Source organism: Aedes aegypti, chromosome 2 (genome assembly GCF_002204515.2).
Source record: "Aedes aegypti strain LVP_AGWG chromosome 2, AaegL5.0 Primary Assembly, whole genome shotgun sequence".
NCBI classification, from domain to species: domain Eukaryota; kingdom Metazoa; phylum Arthropoda; class Insecta; order Diptera; family Culicidae; genus Aedes; species Aedes aegypti.
This window is the reverse complement of record NC_035108.1, coordinates 205,971,852-205,994,129: the sequence shown is the minus strand read 5'-3', so window position 1 is coordinate 205,994,129 and position 22,278 is coordinate 205,971,852. Positions and strand designations below refer to the sequence as shown.

Here is a 22,278-nt window from a genome sequence, read left to right as displayed (position 1 = left end):
CAAAATGTAAAAAAATGTTTTTTGGGCTTAAACCAACGGAAAACATTAGAAAATTGAGTAAACATGTGTTTTTGGTCTAAACTTAAGCGTTTGGCACTAAAATTGGGACAGGGCTTTAGGACCCTATTATGTTATAATTGTTATTCCTTTGCATGTTAATCAACGGCACCTTGCGAATCGGTTTTAATTTTTTTTTCACAAGTGTCGGTTTGTTTCGTGGTCTTCGGCAATGTTTTTTTTATTGTAAAAATACCTTCTTCTTCTTCTCTCTGGCGTTACGTCCCTGTGGTGAAGTATACATGTCAATCTTTAATGTTTATTGCGTCGTAATATTCCTCAGTGCTGTTTTCTTAATAATCATGACTTCTATGTAGATGTAATATTCTAAAACAATTAACATTATAGATATACATGTATACTTCACCACAGTTTTCACTGAGACAGAGCCTGCTTTCTCAACCTAGTGTTCTTATGAGCACTTCCGCAGTTATTAACTGAGAGCTTACAATGCCAATAATATTTTTTGCATGTGTAAATCGTGTGGCAGGTACGAAGATACTGTATGCCTCGACTGATTTTGCATAGTTGTTATGGGACCCAAATGCAATCAAAAAGTGGACTTGAGCGAGAATCAAAATTTTGTCCCACACTAAAGTACCATATAGAGGCAGTAGTAACGGGTTGAGGAATAAAACATTGCCGAAAAATAACGGATGTTTGTTTCTCAATTCTGAATACGTCATTCGAAAGCTTTTCTATTATGTTTCACGTAAAAAAATAAATTAGATTAGATTGATAAAATCATTGCAAAAAAAAAAATAAGGCACTTTCGAGGGAGGCCGGGCATATCACAACTTGAACAGAAAATATCTGCCAATAAAATCAGTTTGAGCCACTTACAACGAGGTATCATTTATTGTTGTGTTATTTGTAATTGCAACATATAACAATTGTGAAACATTGATTCACACTTCACCAACGGCAAACATTTGCCAACACTTAACACGCGAGACTAGTCATCACTCAGCTGGCTACAATATTTCCTCACTATCCGGTTTCCAATGCCATATCGATTATCGCCTTCAGATTGATCGAGATATATGTGATCAGTAGTTCCTGTAGCCTGTGATCATAGATGGATTAATTATAAGATGAATACTAACTATTGAAATTTGAGTGTTTGAATGCAATTACCGTTCTGTGCCGATCGTTGTCCGATTTGATGTAAGGTATCAGTAATAGGGTCTCTAGGAATAGGTACCCTATAGCCGGTAATTGAAGGATCGAAGCGTTTCAATTTCTTAACGAAATCGTTGTACGATGAACTCCCGGCTGGATTGGCGGGTGTATGATCCTCAAACTTGTCGGCAAAGTTCTGTTCGAAGCTTATCACTGAACGACGGAATTTCTGATGTAATGCGTCCGTTGTAGGATCCGTCGGAATTGGTACTTTCTGACCGGTAACCCATGGGTCGAATCTCGTCAGTACTTTGGCGTAGTCTTTGAATGCTTGACTAACCGGACCGGGTGGTGCATAATCAGGGAATCCAACATCGTTCGATAGCTGGTTAACGGGTGTGTCCTGTGTAGGCGTTATGTTGGGTGCTTGAAGAACTTCAGCACCGTCCGGGCCCACATCTTGGTGCAGAACATCTGTTGTTGGGTCAGCTGGTATGGGTACAACCTTTCCGGTCACCCATGAATCGAACCTGGTCAGTACACCTACATAATCTTTGAATGCAGGGTTATTCGGATCAGTATGGGGGTTGGGATCATTGAACTCGTCATCGGGAAGGATCTCCTGGGGTTGGCGAACGTGTCTTTGTCCCGTTACCCAGTCATCAAATCTTGTCAGTTGCTTGACATATTCGCCATATTGTACGTTCTTTTTGGGATCGGTCCCCGGGTTTGGATCGCTGAATATACCGTCCGGGAGGGGTTTCCGAAATGCCACATTTTGAGCATATGCAGATAGTGGATGCCCCAGTAAAGCAGCAAGAAGGAATACCTATGAAAGAAAATATATTAGGGGTATTCACTTATAGTTGCGTTAAATGAAATTCTGCGTAACTTCAGCGATGAAACATTTCAAATTAAATATTCTACTTCTGATTCTAGGCGATGTCAAATCTGAGCATTTTAGGCTGTGAACCGTTTCACCAATTCGTTTAACTATTAGTTAAAATTTGACATTTCGATAGTTATTTTCCCCTCAAATGGTTAAATTGAACTTAGCGGTCGACCCATTTGAGCTTTGACAGTCGAGTAGTTATTTCAGAACAAAGTTGACAGATGGTTAGTTATTCTCAAATTCACGGGAGCAGAAAATAACTTTCGAAATGTCAAGTTTAACCATGCTCCAGAGCAGGGTTATTTTGAACCGGAGGGGAAAAAACTATCGAGCTGTCAAATTTTAACTAAAAGTTAAACGAATCGGTGAAACGGTTCACAGCCTTAATCTAGTGTTCCATAGCAAATCATAGCAGGTCACCCAGGGTCACCAAAATTTTGTTGTCCGAATTGAGAGTTGTTTATTCTCTTGTTTTAAATTTAGTAACAATTTGATCATTTTGTTCCACGGCAAATCTTTTCCAAATTACCAAAGGAGGACAATCCTTCAAAGCTGATGTTAAGCATGCATCAACTTTGTTCAAATAAACCAGTGTTAGTCGTCACTCAGGATATTTTTGCGCGTGTATGTTATAATCGCGTTGATGGAATTCTGCACAAAATCTGCCTGATATCAGCTCTATTATGTGCAGGTTCGCTTTGGCGTTTTGGGATTATATTCAATAGGGTTCAATAATGGAAGATACACGGAAAAACTAAATAATTTTTTATCTCACATGCTACAAGGCTCTCACTAAAACTACGTTGGCTGAGCTCGAGGCTAACGTAAACGGAAACCAAATATAGATGAATACACATTTAGAGTTTTTGTTGCAACTGTACGCTATAATATGTCCAGCGAGTAGTGTTGGATCCGTTGAATCTGTTGCATGCTCCTTATGGGCGAGCTACGGAATCTGGATCCATTGTGTCCGGTTTGCATTTCGCGGAAGAAAAAACGAAGTGTGCTGGTAAAATAAACAAACGCGTCAGTAGTGTTGGATCCGTTGAATCTGTTGCATGCTCCATGTGGGCGAGCGACGGAATCCGGATCCATTGTATCCAGTTTGCGCTGCGCGGAAGAAAAAACGAAGTGTGCCGGTGAAAAACAAAAAAACGCGTTAGTAGAGTTTGATACGTTGAACCTGTTGTATGCTACTGTTGAGCGAGCAACGAAATCAGTATCGTGTCCGGTTTGCGTAGTAACCGCACTATCAGTGTCGGTCATTCGTGTATATGCTCACGTATTCATTTCGAATTATATATTTATCGTTTACCAAAACGAATCCTTTCCCATATCCAAACTCCCAGTGTTTTCTTGTGGAAGTGTAAAGCAAGTAACACGTCAACATTTCCCTCCCATTCCCAAATTGACCTGAATTCGGACGCAGCCGGCGTCGGTATTCTTCTTCTTCTTGGCATTAACGTCCCCACTGAGACAGAGCCGGCTACTCAGCTTAGTGTTCTAATGAGCACTTCCACAGTTATTAACTGAGAGCTTTCTTTGCCAAAGTTGCCTTTTTCGCATGCGTATATCGTGTGGCAGGTACGATGATACTCTATGCCCAGGGAAGTCAAGGAAATTTCCATTACGAAAATATCCTGGACAGACCGGGAATCGAACCCAGACACCTTCAGCATGGCTTTGCTTAGTAGCCGCGGACTCTAACCACTCGGCTAAGGAAGGCCCCGGTATTGTTTATTATAATAATGAGAGCACTAGTACTTACACATTGAGGATGCTACTGATCCCGAGTAGTGTCTGTTTTTTTTTCATGCATCTCTAGGAGTTAAAAAATCTTCTTAAGACTGGCCTGTATTTGTTCATGCTCATGCCACAGTGTGTCCCAGTAAACACACCATCGTATATGATGGGATATAAGAGTACAAATGTGGAGGCGATATACGTACATTTTGCATGCAGCCTTATGGCGCATGTACGTATATCGCCTCCACAGTTGTACTCTTATGCGCTATCGTATACGAGTTTGTGTTAACTGGGTATGGTTTGGCACTGTGTGGGATTCGCAATGGGGCGCCTACCTACACAGTTAAAAATAATGAAGATTACACGTCATGTAAACTTCATTTGTGCGATGTAAACATGAAGTCATGTATATTTAAGTGTGAAATCATGTAAATATGTGTTATATATCACGTAATCACATAGGATCCTGCTGGATTACATGACATATAATTTAAGTTTACATGACATGTCATGTAAATATCCATGGTATACCACGCTCCAATTATGTGCATTATATGTCTCAGAAATTTACACGTTTTGTTCGAACTGTGTACTAAAAAACAGTCTCCTAGGTACACCGTCACCGTAAAAAATCCTTTTCCGGCACCACCTTGCGGTATTACTTCGAAGAAGAGGCGACACGTGATAAGCGCACCCTTCAATTTGTTATTCTACAATCCTTAGATTAAGCCCTTCGGCTCCATCATTAATTTGTTAGTTCCTAAATTTTCGCTATCAGCGAATGCCATGCCATGCTGAGCTCTTCAGCTCCCATTAATAATTTGTTGGTGTTCCAAGTTTGTTGTCTAAACATGCCATATTCAGCCATTTGGCTCACGATACCATGGGTGCCAGAAACTCCCTGACGAAGGAAGTTCTCTCGGTACTGGACGCGTGCCATTTAGCACTCCAGGTTCTCGCGCTCTACTCGGATAGTCCCCGGCGGTGAACTTACCCTACCCCGACGAAGAGTTCCCCGGAGGTGGAAGTTCTTCCGGTACCGATACTACCCGGATAGGTGCTGAGGTCGGTCATGCGATTCCGTTTGGCGGATGACTTCCGGTTCACAGGTGCCCTGACGACCAATTTCCGGTGCTTTTCCACGATCTACTCGGTCTTGTCCCCGACGGTGGATCAAGCCAACCTACCGGTTGGGTGCCGAGGTCGGTTCAGCGATTCCGGTTGGAGACTGACTTCCGGTTCCCCGCGCCTCAACGACCCAGAACCAGTACTACGTCGCGTTCTACTCGGTCTAGTCCCCGGCGGTGGATCTAGCCCAATGAGTTACAGAACAGGTGGCGCAGTTCCGTATAATAGTGTGTGTTACAACTGTATAAAGTTGAAAATGACACCTAACACCAATACATCGCTGATCTTGCCTACGTCACTATTTGTGTTTACAATTTGAAATCCCTTGACGCGAAAGCAAAAAGTGCGCGAGTTCAGAAGTTTTCCCACTTTATTTCGTACAGTTTTAACAATTTCTGGTAAATTTTGATAGAATGCCGCAGTGTGCAGTCAATGTGTGCAAGATAACGACACAGGAAGCGAAAAACAGTGATATTTGCATAAGTTTTCACACTTTCCCCAAAGAACCTAGCAAGCGATCGAAATGGGTGAAATTTTGTGGGCTCATCAAAGATCCGGGTACATCACTTTATGTATGCTCCCAGCTTTTTACATCTGACGATTTAGTGTTCAATGCTACGATCCGAAAATCGTTGACAGGTGCAGATCGAAATACACCCGATTCTGTTTTTGCACGGATTTTTTTACACGGCCGTGCAAAAAAAAGTTTCCATACATTTTTTTCCGCCAAAACCTTATTTTTGCATGAAACGTCGAGAAATGGTGTTACTTTTTTTGCACGGTTTTTGAAATTTGGAACTGAAAACTTTTTTTGCACGGTACGCATTAGACTGGCCCAACTTAGTATGGGCGAAAAACAATGTTGTATAATTCCACGGGGCACCCCCAGGATTATTCCTTAGGGTTAGAGGAAGATATCCTGAAAATTTTAGCTCGTTTGGGCGTTCCATTAGCTGGCGCAATTGAATTGAAGTTAATATGGGATTTTCAGCTCAAACATATGGGAAACAGCACATCATCTCGTTTTTGGGTCAGGAAAATTGTTGATCGCATTCAATTGAACCCAGAATGTCAAAAACACTACTTGATACCATAGTGAACAATATTGTAGAAGGTTGTATCATGATTAAAATTGAGAAAGTTGGTGTTTTACTATCTGAAGTAGAATTGCAATACTGCTTATTATTTCTTCTACATAGTTGGGTGGTGGCCACAAAGCGCATCATAGCCACCTATGACGCTAGGCGAGCTGCGGCTCAAGTCGCATGCATATATGTGATTGTACGGGAGTGCTGATCTAAGCCTAACTTTGAAGAACTGGAAGGTTAATGAAAATGAGCTTAAATCCATATACAACCTTCTGCAACTATGTACATTAGAGTATCAACTAGTGAATGTTTCATTCTGAGCTCATTTGAACGCGATTAATAAGTAAACGGAACGAAACAGTGACATAGGGACAATTTTCTATATATTTGAAACGAATATTCCATTCCACCTTCGAATTGATTGCGTCAGCTGGGGGAGCAACCAAATGAGTTGAAATTTTGAGAGAGCTTTTTTCTTACCCTGAGGCATATACCTAGGGGGTGCAGTGTTGATAGACTCACACTCAAAATCTCAATCAATACGCTCTCCCGTGAGAGCAAACTCATTAGAGATCCGCTTCGCAAATCTCACGCTTGAGATTTTGATGCAAAATCAACTCAATCAACTCAAACCGTAAAAAATGATTCAGTCGCAAAACCCGGCAAAAACTCGTGAAATCAGAATGTTGTTGTTTACGCTAGAAAGGATTACTATAATTTTACCAGACTAACAAGAAATGATTGTCGTGTGTGAGTAAACTGTGGAAATACGAGAGAATGAGTCAAAAAAGTGAGCCAACTCATCCATGATTTTTTGACAACTGAGTTGCATGATTGACAACTCACGCATGAAAAATATCAAGCGTGAGTTGTGAGAAATTGAGTTTTTCACAACACTGAGGGGGTGCCCCGTTGAGTTTTACAACTTTTTTCTTTAAGGGCCAGTCTAGTACGCATCCCCCGTGCAAAAACAGAATCGGGTGTAGTCTGGTCCGAGACGGTAAGATTTCTTTGTCCAGTACCAAGAAACGTAATGCCAATTACAGCTTTTCCCACCATTCGTACTCCGAAATCGTCATACGTTGAGAGTAGAGGTCGTTCCCAACGTTATCAACGGAACGAGCGGAAGGAACTTGTGGCTAACCTTTTGCAAAATCACTGTTCACTGGAGGCGGAGAAATCGAAAAACGTTAATAGTTGAAAATGGATCTTCTTGCGATGTTTCACCGTTCCAAAAGGAACAGAACATACGTGATTCCGACTCAAACATGGATGTTTTGTTAGAGGCGATTGAGCTGGACAATCCCTCTACCGCTACGAAGTTCAGATGTTGATAGCCTGAACGATTCCGGTTGGTCAGAGTTCGTCAGTCATGATGGGCTCAATTCTACTCATGTCATGTTAGAGGAAGCGGTAAGATTGGTAATGTTGAAAACACTACGAACGCTGATTAAACGTAAGCAAGATATATAATCCAGCCAATGACAACCGAGTATGTAGCTTATTGTTTCTGAGCATTGTTTCACCACAGTGTTGTTTAATAACGTGTTAATCTATTCATCTGCTCAGAAACAACAAGCTACACACTTGGTTACTAATAGTTTTTATGGCGTCATCAAAAAGTATACATTAGTTATTTATACACGCAAAAAAAATGTGCGGTAAAAACTACCATTTTAGGGGGTTAACTTAAGCGCTCGCACCGGCAATTTTCAGCAGACCAGAAATCCGCTTGATTTTACCATGTTTGTAGTTGGAATCAGATTGTTGTAAATTATTTCTGTCAAATGTACCAGTAATGCGGTGGGGTGTACCGTAAACATAGTAAATTGGTCTGAATTTCCATGGTAGTTTTAAGAATGGGCGTAGTCAGCTAAAAAAGTTATTTTTACCACAGAATTTTTTCCCGTGTACAGATGGAATACCCTATTTCGTGCTAGGCAAACCTCAATTAAATATATGATTATTTTGAATATTTTTATGTCTATTGTGTTGAAATAGTTCAACGATAAATACAATAATCAAAATACATCTAGTTCGAATTAAATTTCATGGTATGCACCACAATTTTTTATGTTACATTCAATTTGTTTCAAATATCCCATATCTACTCGTGCTTGCAACCAAATAGTGACGTCACCACATTTTTGGTTACCAATACATATGCAAATCATGGTCTTCTTCACCTGTACTGTAGCTCATTGGATCTAGCCTACTCAGGTCGCGCCGAGTGCGCCATTTAGCGCTCCATCATCTCGCGCTCTACTCGAATGGTCCCCGACGGCGAAACCCGACCCAAGTTGTCGCCGCGCGCACTTGCTTGTTCCTCCCTCCACTTCCGCTGAAGCAATGACATTATTTTCGTCACCGCCATGTTCACCGCGTTCCACATCACCTCATCGCTACACATTCTATCCACTACGTTGTCTACGGTTACGTCAGCACCACGGACTGCTGTCATTTCGCTACGTTCCGCAGCAAAACGTGGACACTCGAAAATGATGTGTTCCGGCGACTCCTCTACGACTGGGCACTCAGCGCAGAGCGGCGACTCTGCGTGGCCGAACCTGTGCAGATATTTCTTGAAGCAGCCGTGACCTGACAAGAACTGCGTCAAGTGGAAGTTGACTTCCCCATGGGATCTGCTCACCCATTTCGCCAGATTTGGAATAAGGCGATAAGTCCACCTTCCCTTCTTAGTGGTATCCCACTCGCGTTGCCATTTCGCCATCGTATCGGCTCGGGCAATCTTCCGGGCTCCTCTAGTACTACTAGCTTCGTAGCACTCCTTATCCTTCTTCTTTTCTTTCGATAGGGGCCATTCCGGCAATCACGCATACTGCCTCCGAAGATAGTGTCTGTTGGTTCCCTGTGTAAGTACAGCTGTTCTTGCAATAACGGAGTAGCAACTGCGGGCGGTCAATCATGCTCATGCTCATGCTCAACTGTACGCTATAATTTGTCCAGCATCAAGTATTTCAATCTTTATTCATCACAACTTTCTGCAGTTGATTCTTTGACGATTGGCATACTTCCGCAGCGTTTTTCGGAACACAACATTTGAAATCGAAAATGACCGAACCAAAATCAAATGAACACTGCCATCCCCGTCGTCACTGTTCTGATGTACTCAGGAAAGTATGCGTGGTTTTCGAACATGATTCCGTCTCTGAAGCTCCTACGGATTACAGCTCATATTAAATCATAATTGGTCATCAAAAATAAAGATTGTTTGCGTTGAATTTTAATAAATAGTGACACCATGACTGTCATATTGAATACACCAAAGCATTCTTAGATTGATTTTCAACATTCTGAAATATTTCATTAATTATTTACTCCATATCTTGAAACATTTTGAATGGTCCAATGCACGAGTTCATTATTTGACGTTTGAGCGGTGCCGTGTTATTTATGTGACCATGGCAACTAGTGAATTTGGCACCGCTCAAACGTCAAATTCGTGAACTCATGCATTGGTCCATAATCAAATTAAGCATGACTTACGCAGCAGTTTACGCTGTTAAGTGAATACCCTTAATGTAAAATTTCAGAATCGTGTTCGGTGTGGTATTGACAGACATTCTAAAACTTCTAGCTCGAAACAAGGATTTTGACATGCTATCAGCTTGAAAGTTTGTTGCAAGGATGCATAAAATATATCCTTAAAACAAATTTTATCATCAAATTCACACTAATTTGTTCATTTTGTTGAAATAATTGAATTTCTGTTATACACACTTAAATTATTTCACCGACCTCAGTAAAATTTTTCGCCGAGAACCCAACAGCTGAGAATTCGGTAATTTTTAATGCCGAATCTCGGTACTTATTTTACCGAGATTTCGGCAATCCGATTTTTTTGCCGAGATCTCGGCGAACGTTACCGAGATTCGGTAAACGTTTACCGAGATCTCGGTAAAAGTTTTACCGAGAATCGTCAAATTATTACCGAGATATCAGCTGTTGGGTTCTTGGCGAAATCGTTTAAGTGTTTATAAGGAGATTTATTTAAAAATTACCTACATTTACGCATTTTCCTCAACACGCCTTAAATTTAATAATACATTAGGCAGATACAAATGTTTATTTTATTTCGTGTCCGAGAACACTTGGAAGGTGCGAAAGGAGACAAAAATAAATAAGGAAAAAAAAAATTAAAAATTGTTTTCATTTTTAACGTTAATTTTTGCACATTTTCAAATCGTCGTTTGGATCGTCATATTACCTTTTTTAATTCTTTAAAAAGTTTAAATACTGTGAGGGTCAAGAAAATATTGGATTTTTTTTCTACCCTTAATAAATTTTGACTTTTTGAAGAAGGGGGTGACATATGACGCAATGATCATGACTTAGTTTTGACACAAAGAAGATCGGGCGGAGGAGTCGTCGTTGCAATATCATCAAATTTCAGTTCTGAAATCATTGCTTCACCAAAATTTAAAGAATTTAATCATGTGTGGGTTAAGGGTCTCACTCTAACAATAATCATCAAAACTTTGTGGAAGCAAATCTCGAGTTTTAGTGAACCGATGAAGCTGAAAATTTATCGGGTTGTGCACTACATATATAGAATCATAGTGATACATTTTTGCATCGATATATGGAGTGGTTCTTGGAATTTGCTTCTTGAAATGGATAGGGTGATTATGATGACGTCCCGTGCGGCCTTAAAGCAAAAATCGGTAATGAAACTAATATTTTTGCATCAGTTTACTTTCTCCCAGATCAGGCTTGTGAGTCAACATCTGAGAGATTTTTCCTGATAGCAGAAGAAATCATTGTAGTAAATTATAAGCGTCTTTTCAAGCCAAGATTAATCCAATAACTGACAGTATGTTTGTTACTTGGTTTCCATCTCGTATTTTTCTACGCCTGCTTAGAATGCATAGTTGCTTGAATAGATAACATGAATACTCTTCATTACTTCCTTACAACCATAACTCAACTTCCTCCCGAAAACAAGGTACATATTGCAGTTTTAGAGATAACTTTCCGTTCTACGGTTGAACAGAAAGCTACCGCAGCAGTCACATTACTGATTTTCACAAAGCATCATCGATCTTCTGCGATGATACCTTGGAAACCAGACTGATGATTGCTGATTTCGGCTGTTTTTCAAAGCTTTGGACTCTACTAGCATATTTTGATTAGATGGTTGCGTTCAATGATACAATGATTCTCAAGGCTGCGGTAGAACTTTGACAGCTGCGGTAGAATTTGGCGGCTACCGCAGAACGGAAAATTTTCAAAAGAACCGTAATATTTATGGCGATTTCAATCAACGTAATGCAGATTTTATTCCTGATTTTGAAAACGAGAATATTCTACTCCCTGTTGTTGGCGATAATGAAACTTTGCAGGTTATTTTTGACAAAACTGCATCCTTAAGCGAAGTATGCACTTCAACAGAAAAGTAATCGCCTATCTAGATGCGTGGGAAATTTCTTGCAAGAAATGCTCAAGAAAAGCATTTTTCTTTGATCGCAGTACGCAGTTGAAAAGAAATGTCAATTCAAATGGAACTCGCTGTAGGAAATTTCTTGACCATTTCTTAGGCCGAAATGTATACTTTTCTTGAGACGAACAGCATACCTAGCTTTAGGCCAGGTCCGTCCCACTCGGGCTCAGATTGGGTACCACTTCTAGTACTGCATTTGGTCCCTCGGTAGTGTAAAAGGTACCCAAGTTTGACAGATCGCAGTACACTTTTCACGGCATTCTAGATTACCTTATGAGCCATAAAATTTTGGGCAACTGCAAGGGACATGGAGGTCTTTAATTTGTCTTTGTTTAGGCTTTAATCCAATAAATCACGTGAAAAATAAACAAAACTGTTACCTAGATTTTTTATTGACAAATATGCATGAAGATTTCTGTGTAAGTGAGTCAATTTCACCATTATGGAAAAATGAAGCATTTCACAAGGCAATAGAGTATTCTATGTTCATAAGGGCGGTTCAAAATTTCAAAATGTTTGAGAATCCAATCTCCCATATGTTCCTTACCATCCTTACCATAAAAATAGCGTTCTGTGAAATTTTCAGTTTTCTAGGTGGTGATTTAAAGGTGGCCTATGGAGAAATTTTGAGAAATGTTCCAAACACGCTACTACTGTAATATAGATACAAACTTATTATCCCATAGTAAAAACTCTTTCTTCAAACCATAATAAAGAGATTTGCTGAAAAGAGAAATTCAATCCGACGGATAGCAGAAGAGATATTCATGAGTTTGTTTGCTATTATTTAGCTTAATATGGAATTAAAGCCCTGCAAACATGTATAAAAATCCCAAACAAAATTAGTTCAAAAGGGATTTGTTTCTTCAGCAACATCCTTTATTAAGAGTTTTCAATATAGGATGATAAGTTTCTACTTACATTCCAGTACTAGCGTGTTTGGAACATTTCTCAAAATTTCTCCAGAGTAATTTCCATATAAACCTACTTTGTCTTTGGGCCACCTTTAAATGACCACCTAGAAAGCTGAAAATTTCACAGAACACTATTTTTATGGTAAGGAGAGTAAGGAACATATGGAAGAATTGATTTTCAAACATTTTTAAAATTTGAATCGCCCTAATGTTCATGCATATTTATCATACTCCTTACGATTTTGTATATGAGAATATTTTCGATTATAGCAGAGCCAATTATACTAATATTAGACTAAAATTAGAAAAAGCAAATTGGCAATCTGTTTTGAAAAATCAAGATAATATTCAATGTGCAGTAGAAATCTTTTATAATTTATTGTGGGAAATCGTTAGGGAGGAAGTACCTGTTAAGAAGAGACGAAAGAATCACAACTCAAAAAATCCAATTTGGTTCAACAAGCAAATTATAAATTTGAAAAATGGAAAACAAATAGCTCATAAAGTTTACAGAAAAAATAAAAACCCAGACGATTTAGAAAGATATTTGCTTGTTTGCGACCAACTCAATTTATCCATTTCTAAAGCACTTACCGAGTACAACATAAAAACCGAAAACGAAATAGTCATGTCTAAAGTTTTTTTTTTAATTACGTTAAAACTAAACTCAAATCGTGCAATTTTCCATCAACAATGACTTTGAATAGACAAGTAGGAAATAATTCTGAAGATATTTGCAATCTTTTCACTAAATATTTTCAAGAAAATTATTCAACATTTTCGGAAAACGATCGGGATTATTCTTATTTTTCATATTTTGCTGACTTTCCGAGTGATGTTGGCCGAGTTAATTCTATAAATGTTCATGACATTTTGCTTGGTCTCAATGATTTGGATGCCATTAAAGGATCAGGGCCAGATGAAATTCCACCCGGATTCATAAAAAAACTTAGCAACTGAACTCACAACTCCATTATTTTGGTTATTCAATATGTCTTTTCAAACTGGCCAATTTCCAAAGGTATGGAAAAAAACATTCCTCATACCTATATATAAATCAGGTAAGAAATCGGACATTCGAAATTATCGCAGTATTGCTATTATGTCATGTATTCCAAAACTTTTCGAATCAATTGTAAACAAAAATATGTTTGCCCAAATAAAAAATCGTAGAACAAACGCTCAACACGAATTTTTCAAAGGTCGTTCGACCTCTACGAACCTTCTGGAATTTGTAAGTTACTCACTGAGTGCAATGGATAAAGGTTACTTCGTAGAAGCTCTTTACACTGACTTTAGTAAAGCATTTGATAAACTTTACATTCCAATGTTGACTTTCAAGCTTGAAAATGGGAATCGAACTTAATCTCCTTAAGTGGATCAAGTCCTATTTAAATGACCGTCAGCAAATTGTAAAATTCAACGGAAAAAGATCAAATCCAATACATGTTACATCTGGAGTACCTCAAGGCTCACACTTAGGCCCTCTTATTTTTATTTTATATGTTAATGACGTTTCTTATATTCTAAACAAACTGAGGGTCCTTATATGTGCCGATGACATGAAGCTATTTTTAGAAATAAAGAATGATGACTTTCATAATGCTTTTAAGAATGAGATACAAATTTTCTACCCGTGGTTCTGCAAAAGTTTATTGGAATTGAATATAAAAAAATGTAACCTCATGAGTTATAGTAGAAAACGAACCACGCCAAATATTTCTATTGCTTTAGGAAACGAACATGTAAAAAAATGTAATAAAATAAGAGACTTAGACTTAGTTATTTTAGACTCAAAACTATCATTTGTAGATCATAAAACGATTTGGGCAAAACTTTTGTGATCCTTACACATTAAAAATACTTTATTTTGCATATGTTAGATCAATATTAGAATATTCTAGTATTGTTTGGTCACCTTACACAAAAAAATGAAGAACTTCTATACGATACAAAAGCAGTTTTTATTATACGCACTACGTGATTTAGGCTGGTCAGTACTTCCTCTACCATCATATGAATCACGATGCATGCTTATCATTAATGAACTCACTGTAAGTGCGTCGTGATTATGCTATTCACGGTGCCCCGACAGACCGTTATTATGTAAAAAAATTGTCCATCAAATCTGAGTACAGGGCTCGATTTCTGAGGTCATTATGCATCTCTTGGCCAATTTTAAAAAAAATCCCTAGGAGGAATCTCGAGAAATCTTGATTTGAAGTTTTGACTAAAAATGTCGATATTAACCATATTGAAATCACGTAACAGCACTGAAAAAACCTACAAAATCGTTCAAAAAAGTTGGCCAAACTGTTCGCATCTAGTATAAAATTGTTGCCGTTGTTAAAACTAGAAATATTTACAACTGACTTAACTTACCAGAGTGGCTTAAGTATGTTTTTACATGGCTCAAACCAGTCAGCTTAGTTGACTAGCCTAAATCTAAGAAATAAATTTCAATATGATATTGATGTTTTGTTCGATAAACGTGAATCACTCAATACTGAATATTATTTATTTACAACTTATTTTTCGACTTTCACACTAAGTGACCAGCCCACTTAAGTCTGCCGTATTTATTTTGCCTAATCAAATTTGCTTCTTTGTACATCTGGTACTACTCTTGATGTTTACGTCTAGTTTTCCACCGAGTATTGCCATCAGAATTTTACCTACCTGTTCTACATTCTCAGCCACAACATGATTTTTACTACACGGAAAACATGATTATTATATGTCACAAATGTTCGAAGTCCTTAACAACATCACACAAATCCCGAATAAATGTTACTTAACTATCAACATCACTAGGACTTCCATTATATATACCTGCAACCATTTACTTCGTTTTAATAGAATTCATTGTCAATCTGTTTACTGATTTATAGGACACGTTCGACTCAGTAGCGAAAATCTAGCTGTGGCAGCTATGGCATAGACTTAAAAAAGATGGTTATATCTTAATATGAACAGAGAAAGCTGATTAAGCTGATAAATACAATTAAGTGTAAGAATTGTAGACGAGATGCCTGCCTTTTTTTGTGAAATTGCATCGCATATACTTCTTGATGACTTCACTGGAATCGATCGCAAGGCAGTAGAGCAGGGTTTCACTATTTTAAGAGGGACAACTAGGATAAGCTTGTAGTATTCTACCCAAACGTATATGGTTGCATGTAGAGAAATAGGCAGGTTCAGTTGTGTCGGGGCAGAGGCAGTGCATGATAGGGATGTAGTTGAAGTTTTTGAAGAGCCATAGAACGCTTGTGACGTGTGATATTGATATTTCCCGTGTTGTTGTTGAATTTCCTCGCATAAAACGCTTTTTTTCTATGTTCTATTGTACATTTTGTTTCGTTCCTTACACTCGTACGAAGTAAGTTGAATCAATCCATAGCAGCTGTCAAATTAACATTTGTTATCATAAGTTGAGTCGCATAAGATCACAGGTTAGTTCGGTTGAACATTTATACACTCGCATTGTATGCTATTATTCATCACATAATATATGCACGTATATTGCCTCCACTTTTGTACGTAGAAGGCCTCTTCGCGACATCTTATAAGTGAAAATTTGCACATGCAAAGCCTCCAGGTGATTTCGTTATACGTACATTTTGGTTGTCTGAGTTGCGATCCATTATCGTACAACACTAAACGGATTTTCGAAAAGTTAATCAGTTTTCAATATTAATGCAAAGAGAGCAACGATGAATGCAAGCACAGATAACAGGCGTTGAAGTCCGATTGTAAAACTGTGTAATACAATTAATGGTCATTTTGAATGGCAACACAAGTAGCAACATCGTGGTGGCGTTGTCATCGCTAAGTTTTCATGACGATGTCAGTGGTGAATATGAAATATTTCAAGATATTGATATTCACCACATATTGACGCAATTCGCTGTATGGCGGCGCTAGTGATTGTAAGGAGTTTCAATTTGAATATTTACAAAGGTTTTCAGAAGAATTTTGTTCTAGCATATACATCTGTTATCTGTGATGCAAGCATGCCCAAATGAAACATCATTGTCAATTTGCCCTGTATAAAATGCTGATTATTGTCTCGCTAACCATATTTATTTAAGAACAGGAGCGAATACTATTAAGCGAATAAAATAGGCAAACTTCAATGAGATGGTCATTAAGTGCGAATGCCGGAATAAAAAGTTACATCATTCAGGTGGGGGTCAGCGGCTCCGTAAAAGACATCAGCTTAAGTTCATTCTGATATTGACGTGAGCGTACCAGAGCAACCAAATCATTCCAGGTTTTGAACCAACGTTTGATACTTTCTCTAATCGACTATAACAGTAATCACATGGCTTATCTTCTGACTATTATTATGTCACATTTATTCTAAGATCCCTGTTTTATTGAAATCACAACATTAGTAATTGTAAATTTATTATTTTGTATTATTTCAATCGGTTTAACGTAGAAATAAAACAATCAATTAAACTTAAACCATTAAACTATAAAAAAAACATACTTAAGCCATTTTGGTAAGTTAAGTCAGTTGTAAATATTTATAATTTTAACAACGGCAATAATTATATACTAGATGCGAACAGTTTGGCCAACTTTTTTGAACTTTTTTGTAGGTTTTTTCAGTGCTATTGCGTAATTTCAATATGGTTTATATCGACATTTTTAGTCAAAAACTTCAAATCCAGATTTCTCGAGATTTCTCCTAGGGATTTTTTTAAAAATTGGCCCAGAGATGCATAATGACCTCAGGAATCGAGCGCTGTACTCAGATTTGATGGACAATTTTTTTACATAATAACGGTCTGTCGGGGCACCGTGCTATTGTTTTTTTTAACGATATTGTTTTACATCGCATTGATTCTGCTGATATACTTCCAAAACTGAATTTTTATACTCGAACTCGTCACTTACGCAATCGTTACTTGTTCACAGTAGGTCATCATCGCACAAACTACGCTAAATTTAGTCCGTTGAATCAGATGATGACTATATTTAATCAGCATGTCTCGAACAAAACTGAAAAAATACTTTTTTGATATACAAAACAATAGTAACTAAGGAATGTATTATGAATCGAATATACTGAACAAAAATCAACATAGATATTAAGAACACAATGTAATCTAGAATTGTCTACAAATGCTTGACGTCAAATAAATAAAATAAAATAAAAGAAAATTAATATTGAAATGAGCCTTATTTCCATCAAAATTGTATTGTTAAGAATGTAGTAAGTATACTAGAATTCAGGGAACCCAAATCAAGTATGTATTGGGGCCCAGATAGCCGTAGCGGTAAACGCGCAGCTATTCAGCAAGACCAAGCTGAGGGTCGTTTGTTCAAATCCCACTGGTCGAGGATCTTTTCGGGTTGGAAATTTTCTCGACTTCCCAGGGCATAGAGTATCATCGTACCTGCCACACGATATACACATGCAAAAATGGTCATTGGCATAGTAAGCTCTCAGTTAATAACTGTGGAAGTGTTCAGTAGAACACTAAGCTGAGAAGCAGGTTCTGTCCCAGTGGGGACATAACGCCAGAAAGAAGAAGAAGAAATCAAGTATGTGAAAATGTTTTAAATACTTACAATACTAACGTTGACAAGTGATCAATTTCGAAATGGAATCCCTTGATTTTTTTTATTCTGTGAATGATTTTTAGCAATAAAATCACATTTGTTTTGGTAGCCTAAGAGAAAATATCTTAAAAATTTATCCGGAATGCCCATATTATGCATGAAAAATATTGAAACTAAGCTATATCCTTTTTTTCGCTTTGAAAATCTTGTCGATCAATATATGCGACCAGAACCAGTTTTGGACAGAGATTTAGCTTTGGTTGGCCAATCACATTGATTTCTTAAGAGAATGGCCAAATTAGGATTTGGCTATTCACTATGGCTACGACTGGCGTATGGCCAAAACCGGTGCTTCTACCCTACTTGTTTTCATGCATTCAGTTGTTTGGCATTGTCAACATTCTAAAAAACAGACATGAAAAACCGCGGAAAATCAATTGCACCCGAAATTACGGCATTTACTTAGATATTTTAGATTTATTATGGTTTGATTCATTGCCATCACCCAACGACGATATTTCTGTAACATCGTTGAAGGTCGATACAAGTAAAATGAACAAAATGATGAATGTTTAAATCAGAATGCGTCCCCTTTACTTTAAAAAAACAAATCCATGGAAACATGGTCGTTAATTTTTGAATGCACTCTATAAGGTGTTTTGGATGACGAAGCAGAATGGACGAGAAAAAGTATAGATTTGATGCATTATTTGGATGTTACATGTGTCAAATAGTCTAAAACATCTCATAATACAACACATAATTGTCGAAAATCCTTATAGAAGCATATTTATACATTAGCCCCTGCACAGTTCACACTTTAAAAATCTCCTCCGGAATTTATGACTGTCAATGTAAGCGTTCTAATCACTGAAACAGTGCACATTGATCACGTGCGTCCTTCATAAAATTCACTTTCAATGGCATTTCAACCAAATCCAAAGTTCGACAAACGGTGTCAGAGTTTGATTGACACCTAGTTACGATTATTTGCGCAATTTACATATGTTTCATGAGACCTATCGTCAGGTACTAACTTTCACACATGAATCCATCCTGGTGACGACTTGACACAATGATGCGTAACAACTTCGTCCAACAGCCACTCTGTGCAAATAATGAATCTTTTTAGCACATTTGCTCTATAATACAACAACACTACTTTTTGGAAAGATCACTCCGGTGCGACGATTGAAAGCAGACTGAACATTAGCCAAGAACTGGCGATAAATTTTAAGCACATCTTCAGCGAAAGGAACCGAGCCGGATTTTTTCACACTCGACATATCGATTAGTACCAAAACGTATAGGTCGGGTGTGTGTGGCTTCTAGAAATTTATGCGAAAAGAATCGTGAATTCCAATAACTCGTTTATGCGCTGCTGATAAAGGTGGAGTTTACTGATGTGGATTCTTATTTGACACTGTAGTTCGAATTCGTATAGTGTTCTAGGGAGGATGTGGGAGATCAAATGAGCTATTCTTCTCCAACTACTGTTGAACTAAGTAATTTTAGTTCCAGTGGAAACTGTTATTCAAAGTCATTTGATACATGGCAAAAAGAATCATATGCGCCATCATCGTGAGAAAATACAGTTTCGACCGTACACCAAATGGTATAACTCGATTTAGTGGACCCTCGATTTGATGTACATTTTATCTCCATTTTATGGACAATAAAATGTCATGTTCTATGTTTTATGTTTATCTAATTCTAAACATGCTTCATGTAAATTCATGTTTTGCACCAGCCAGCGAATATCGTCTGTGTGGCATACATAAACGACAACTTTTAACATTGTTTTTAATTATGAATCGTGGTTTACGGCTAACCAGCCGAGTGGAAGTTTAACAACTACCGAAAAGCTAAACATTACATATACTTTGCAATTGGATTAAATGGAAAAATTGATGTGAAGTTTTGCGAAAAAGTTACACGTCTTCTCAGTGAGAATCGAATTCACGACTCCCTGATCTCTAGTTAGGGCGCGTTACCCCTACGCCATGAGAGGACTCATGGACGCAGAAGTTAACCTGAATTCGATTTCAGCTCAATAATCACGTGGTCCTTATCAATAATCAAAGTGCACCTCTTTCGGAAGAATTAGATGCCCATCCAAACACAACGCTTTCTATATATACTAAGGTCTTTTTTTACACGGTCCTCCGTGCCGTACAAAAAAATTCCACGCAAAAAAACGTGCTAATTCCGGAATCTGTGTAAAAATAAACCGTGTTAATTCTGAAATCCGTGTAAATAAGAAAAAAGCCGTGTTAATTCCGCAATCCGTGTAAATAAGGAAAAAACCGTGTTAAATCCGAATCCCGTGCAAAAAAAGGACAGTGTAAATTCCGAAAGGCGTGTAAAAAAAGCAGTGTAAAAATAAAACGTGCAAAAAAAAAAAAAAACGTGTAAAAAGGACTTTAGTGTATATCTAATGCCTAGCCCGAGAGCGCATTATTTTTTAGGTAGTGAAATGCCACACATCACTCTCCACCGACGTGGTGGCTAAGATTTCTATCGTGTAGGCTTCCAATGGGTCGCGACGTTCTCAAACGACCGGTTAAGGAACATGAGTCCGTTGCTCGAAAAATACTTGTTTTTTAATTATGAATCGTGGTTTTCGGCTAACCAGCCGAGTGGAAGTTTAACATAGCTTTTTGGTAGTGGGTTCAGATATTGATCCAAGAGCTTTACCAGAGTTTTTTCGAAGAAGGATGAGTTGTTCTATCTAGCAAAGATTTCTCAACAGATTACTTTAACGATCATACAGGGTATAGGCAAAATGATTGAGATAGGCTAAATTTTGCCTAAATTGAAATGCTTATAAGTTTTGAAACATGGATGAAATTGGATGCATTCGATGGAAAATTTGGTAACTTTGATAGTTTTTTGAAGAAAAAATGAATATTTATGCAAACTGTTTCAAAGAATTACAATTTATAATTTTAAAACAAGTACTGGCATCTCAGCTATCGAATGCAGTTGATGGATTGCCAAAAGATTTATTTTGAATTAATATATAATGTTTCATATAGTCGAAAGTCGGTTTTCTTTTTCGGGGTAACTTTGATAATGGAGTATAAATCGAACAAAATTGAATGAACTACGTAACATTTATAGGGCATTGCATAACTCTAGGCGTTTAACGTTATATGGAAATTTCTGACTTTGATTACAAAAATGGTCCCAGTTTGTGAAAATGCTTTTCGCTTAGAGATTTGAGACCATATTCAAGTTCTATGATAACTAGGCTGTCAAAGATAAGTGACGAACTATTCGAAACTACATCAAATAGTGATCGTATAACAAATTGTTTGTAAGCGTTTCGAAAATGCTAAAATCGTGTCAATTTTTAATGTTCGTTTAAAATGCCCCAAATCTTCTCGATTCAAATGAAAACAGCGCATGAAGTGTCATAATAATATTCTTTAGTTTTGCATTCGTTTTGCATAACCGATTAACAGAAATTATGATATTTCGTTTAACATGTAATGGGTAACGCACTATCAAAGTTACGCGCACTATCAAAGATACCCCGTTTTTCGTTATCAGACAGTGCCGGATTTGGGCTTCGGGGGCCCGGGTCAGATCTCATAAAGGGGGCCCTTTTGTACAAAATTCAGCACATTTTGGGATTCCACAAACCAACGTGTTGGATTTGAGTTTTGAACAAGATGGTCTGTTTAAAGATATGAGGGGCCCAAATGCATAGTGGTGTAAATGACATTTTACGATTGTGAACTATATACATTTAAAAATTTAACTGTTTTCAAACTTTCCAATAGTATTTTTATGTGATTTTTCCGTCCAATGGGAATGGGGAATATATAACAATTGGCTTCCATATGGTCGGTGTTCAGACGGGTAGGACTAAGTGTTTTGTTTTTAATGACTTCAAGAAAACGTACCTCGGCCATTCGGAATTCAAAATATTTGCATTATTTGCTATGATAATTCAACTTATCTATTTGATGACAAATCTGGATAATAATAGCATTGGAAAAATCAGAATTGATGTTGTCCTCAATGTATATTTAGAACGCCAAAATATCGTCTAGTCCTGTCTGTCTGAATATCTATCATATAATTTGTATGGAGCGAAAAATTGTTGAAAATGTTTAAAGCCGTTTTTCTCCAAACTCCTTTTGGTTCTACTTACTACAAGTTTCCAGTTTGTATCTGGTAAAAAAAAGGATTTACAGTACTGGCAAGAAAAAGTTCACAAAGGATAATTTTCATATAAAACTAGTGGTCCCGGCAAACTTCGTCTTGCCATCAAGTAGGCTACTGAAA

The 22,278-nt window shown here is 37.7% G+C and overlaps 1 protein-coding gene across 1 annotated transcript; it reads right to left on the bottom strand.

Moving 5' to 3' along the window:
• Window positions 1-882: 882 nt before the first annotated feature.
• LOC5570329 lies at window positions 883-19,201 on the bottom strand. The gene is made up of 3 exons (XM_021843804.1): window positions 19,020-19,201; window positions 1,195-2,008; window positions 883-1,123 (listed from the first exon to the last, which is right to left on the bottom strand). The coding sequence occupies exons 1-3, from the start codon at window positions 19,035-19,037 to the stop codon at window positions 1,107-1,109; spliced, it is 849 nt and encodes a 282-aa protein (XP_021699496.1). The 5' UTR covers window positions 19,038-19,201; the 3' UTR covers window positions 883-1,106.
• Window positions 19,202-22,278: the final 3,077 nt, after the last annotated feature.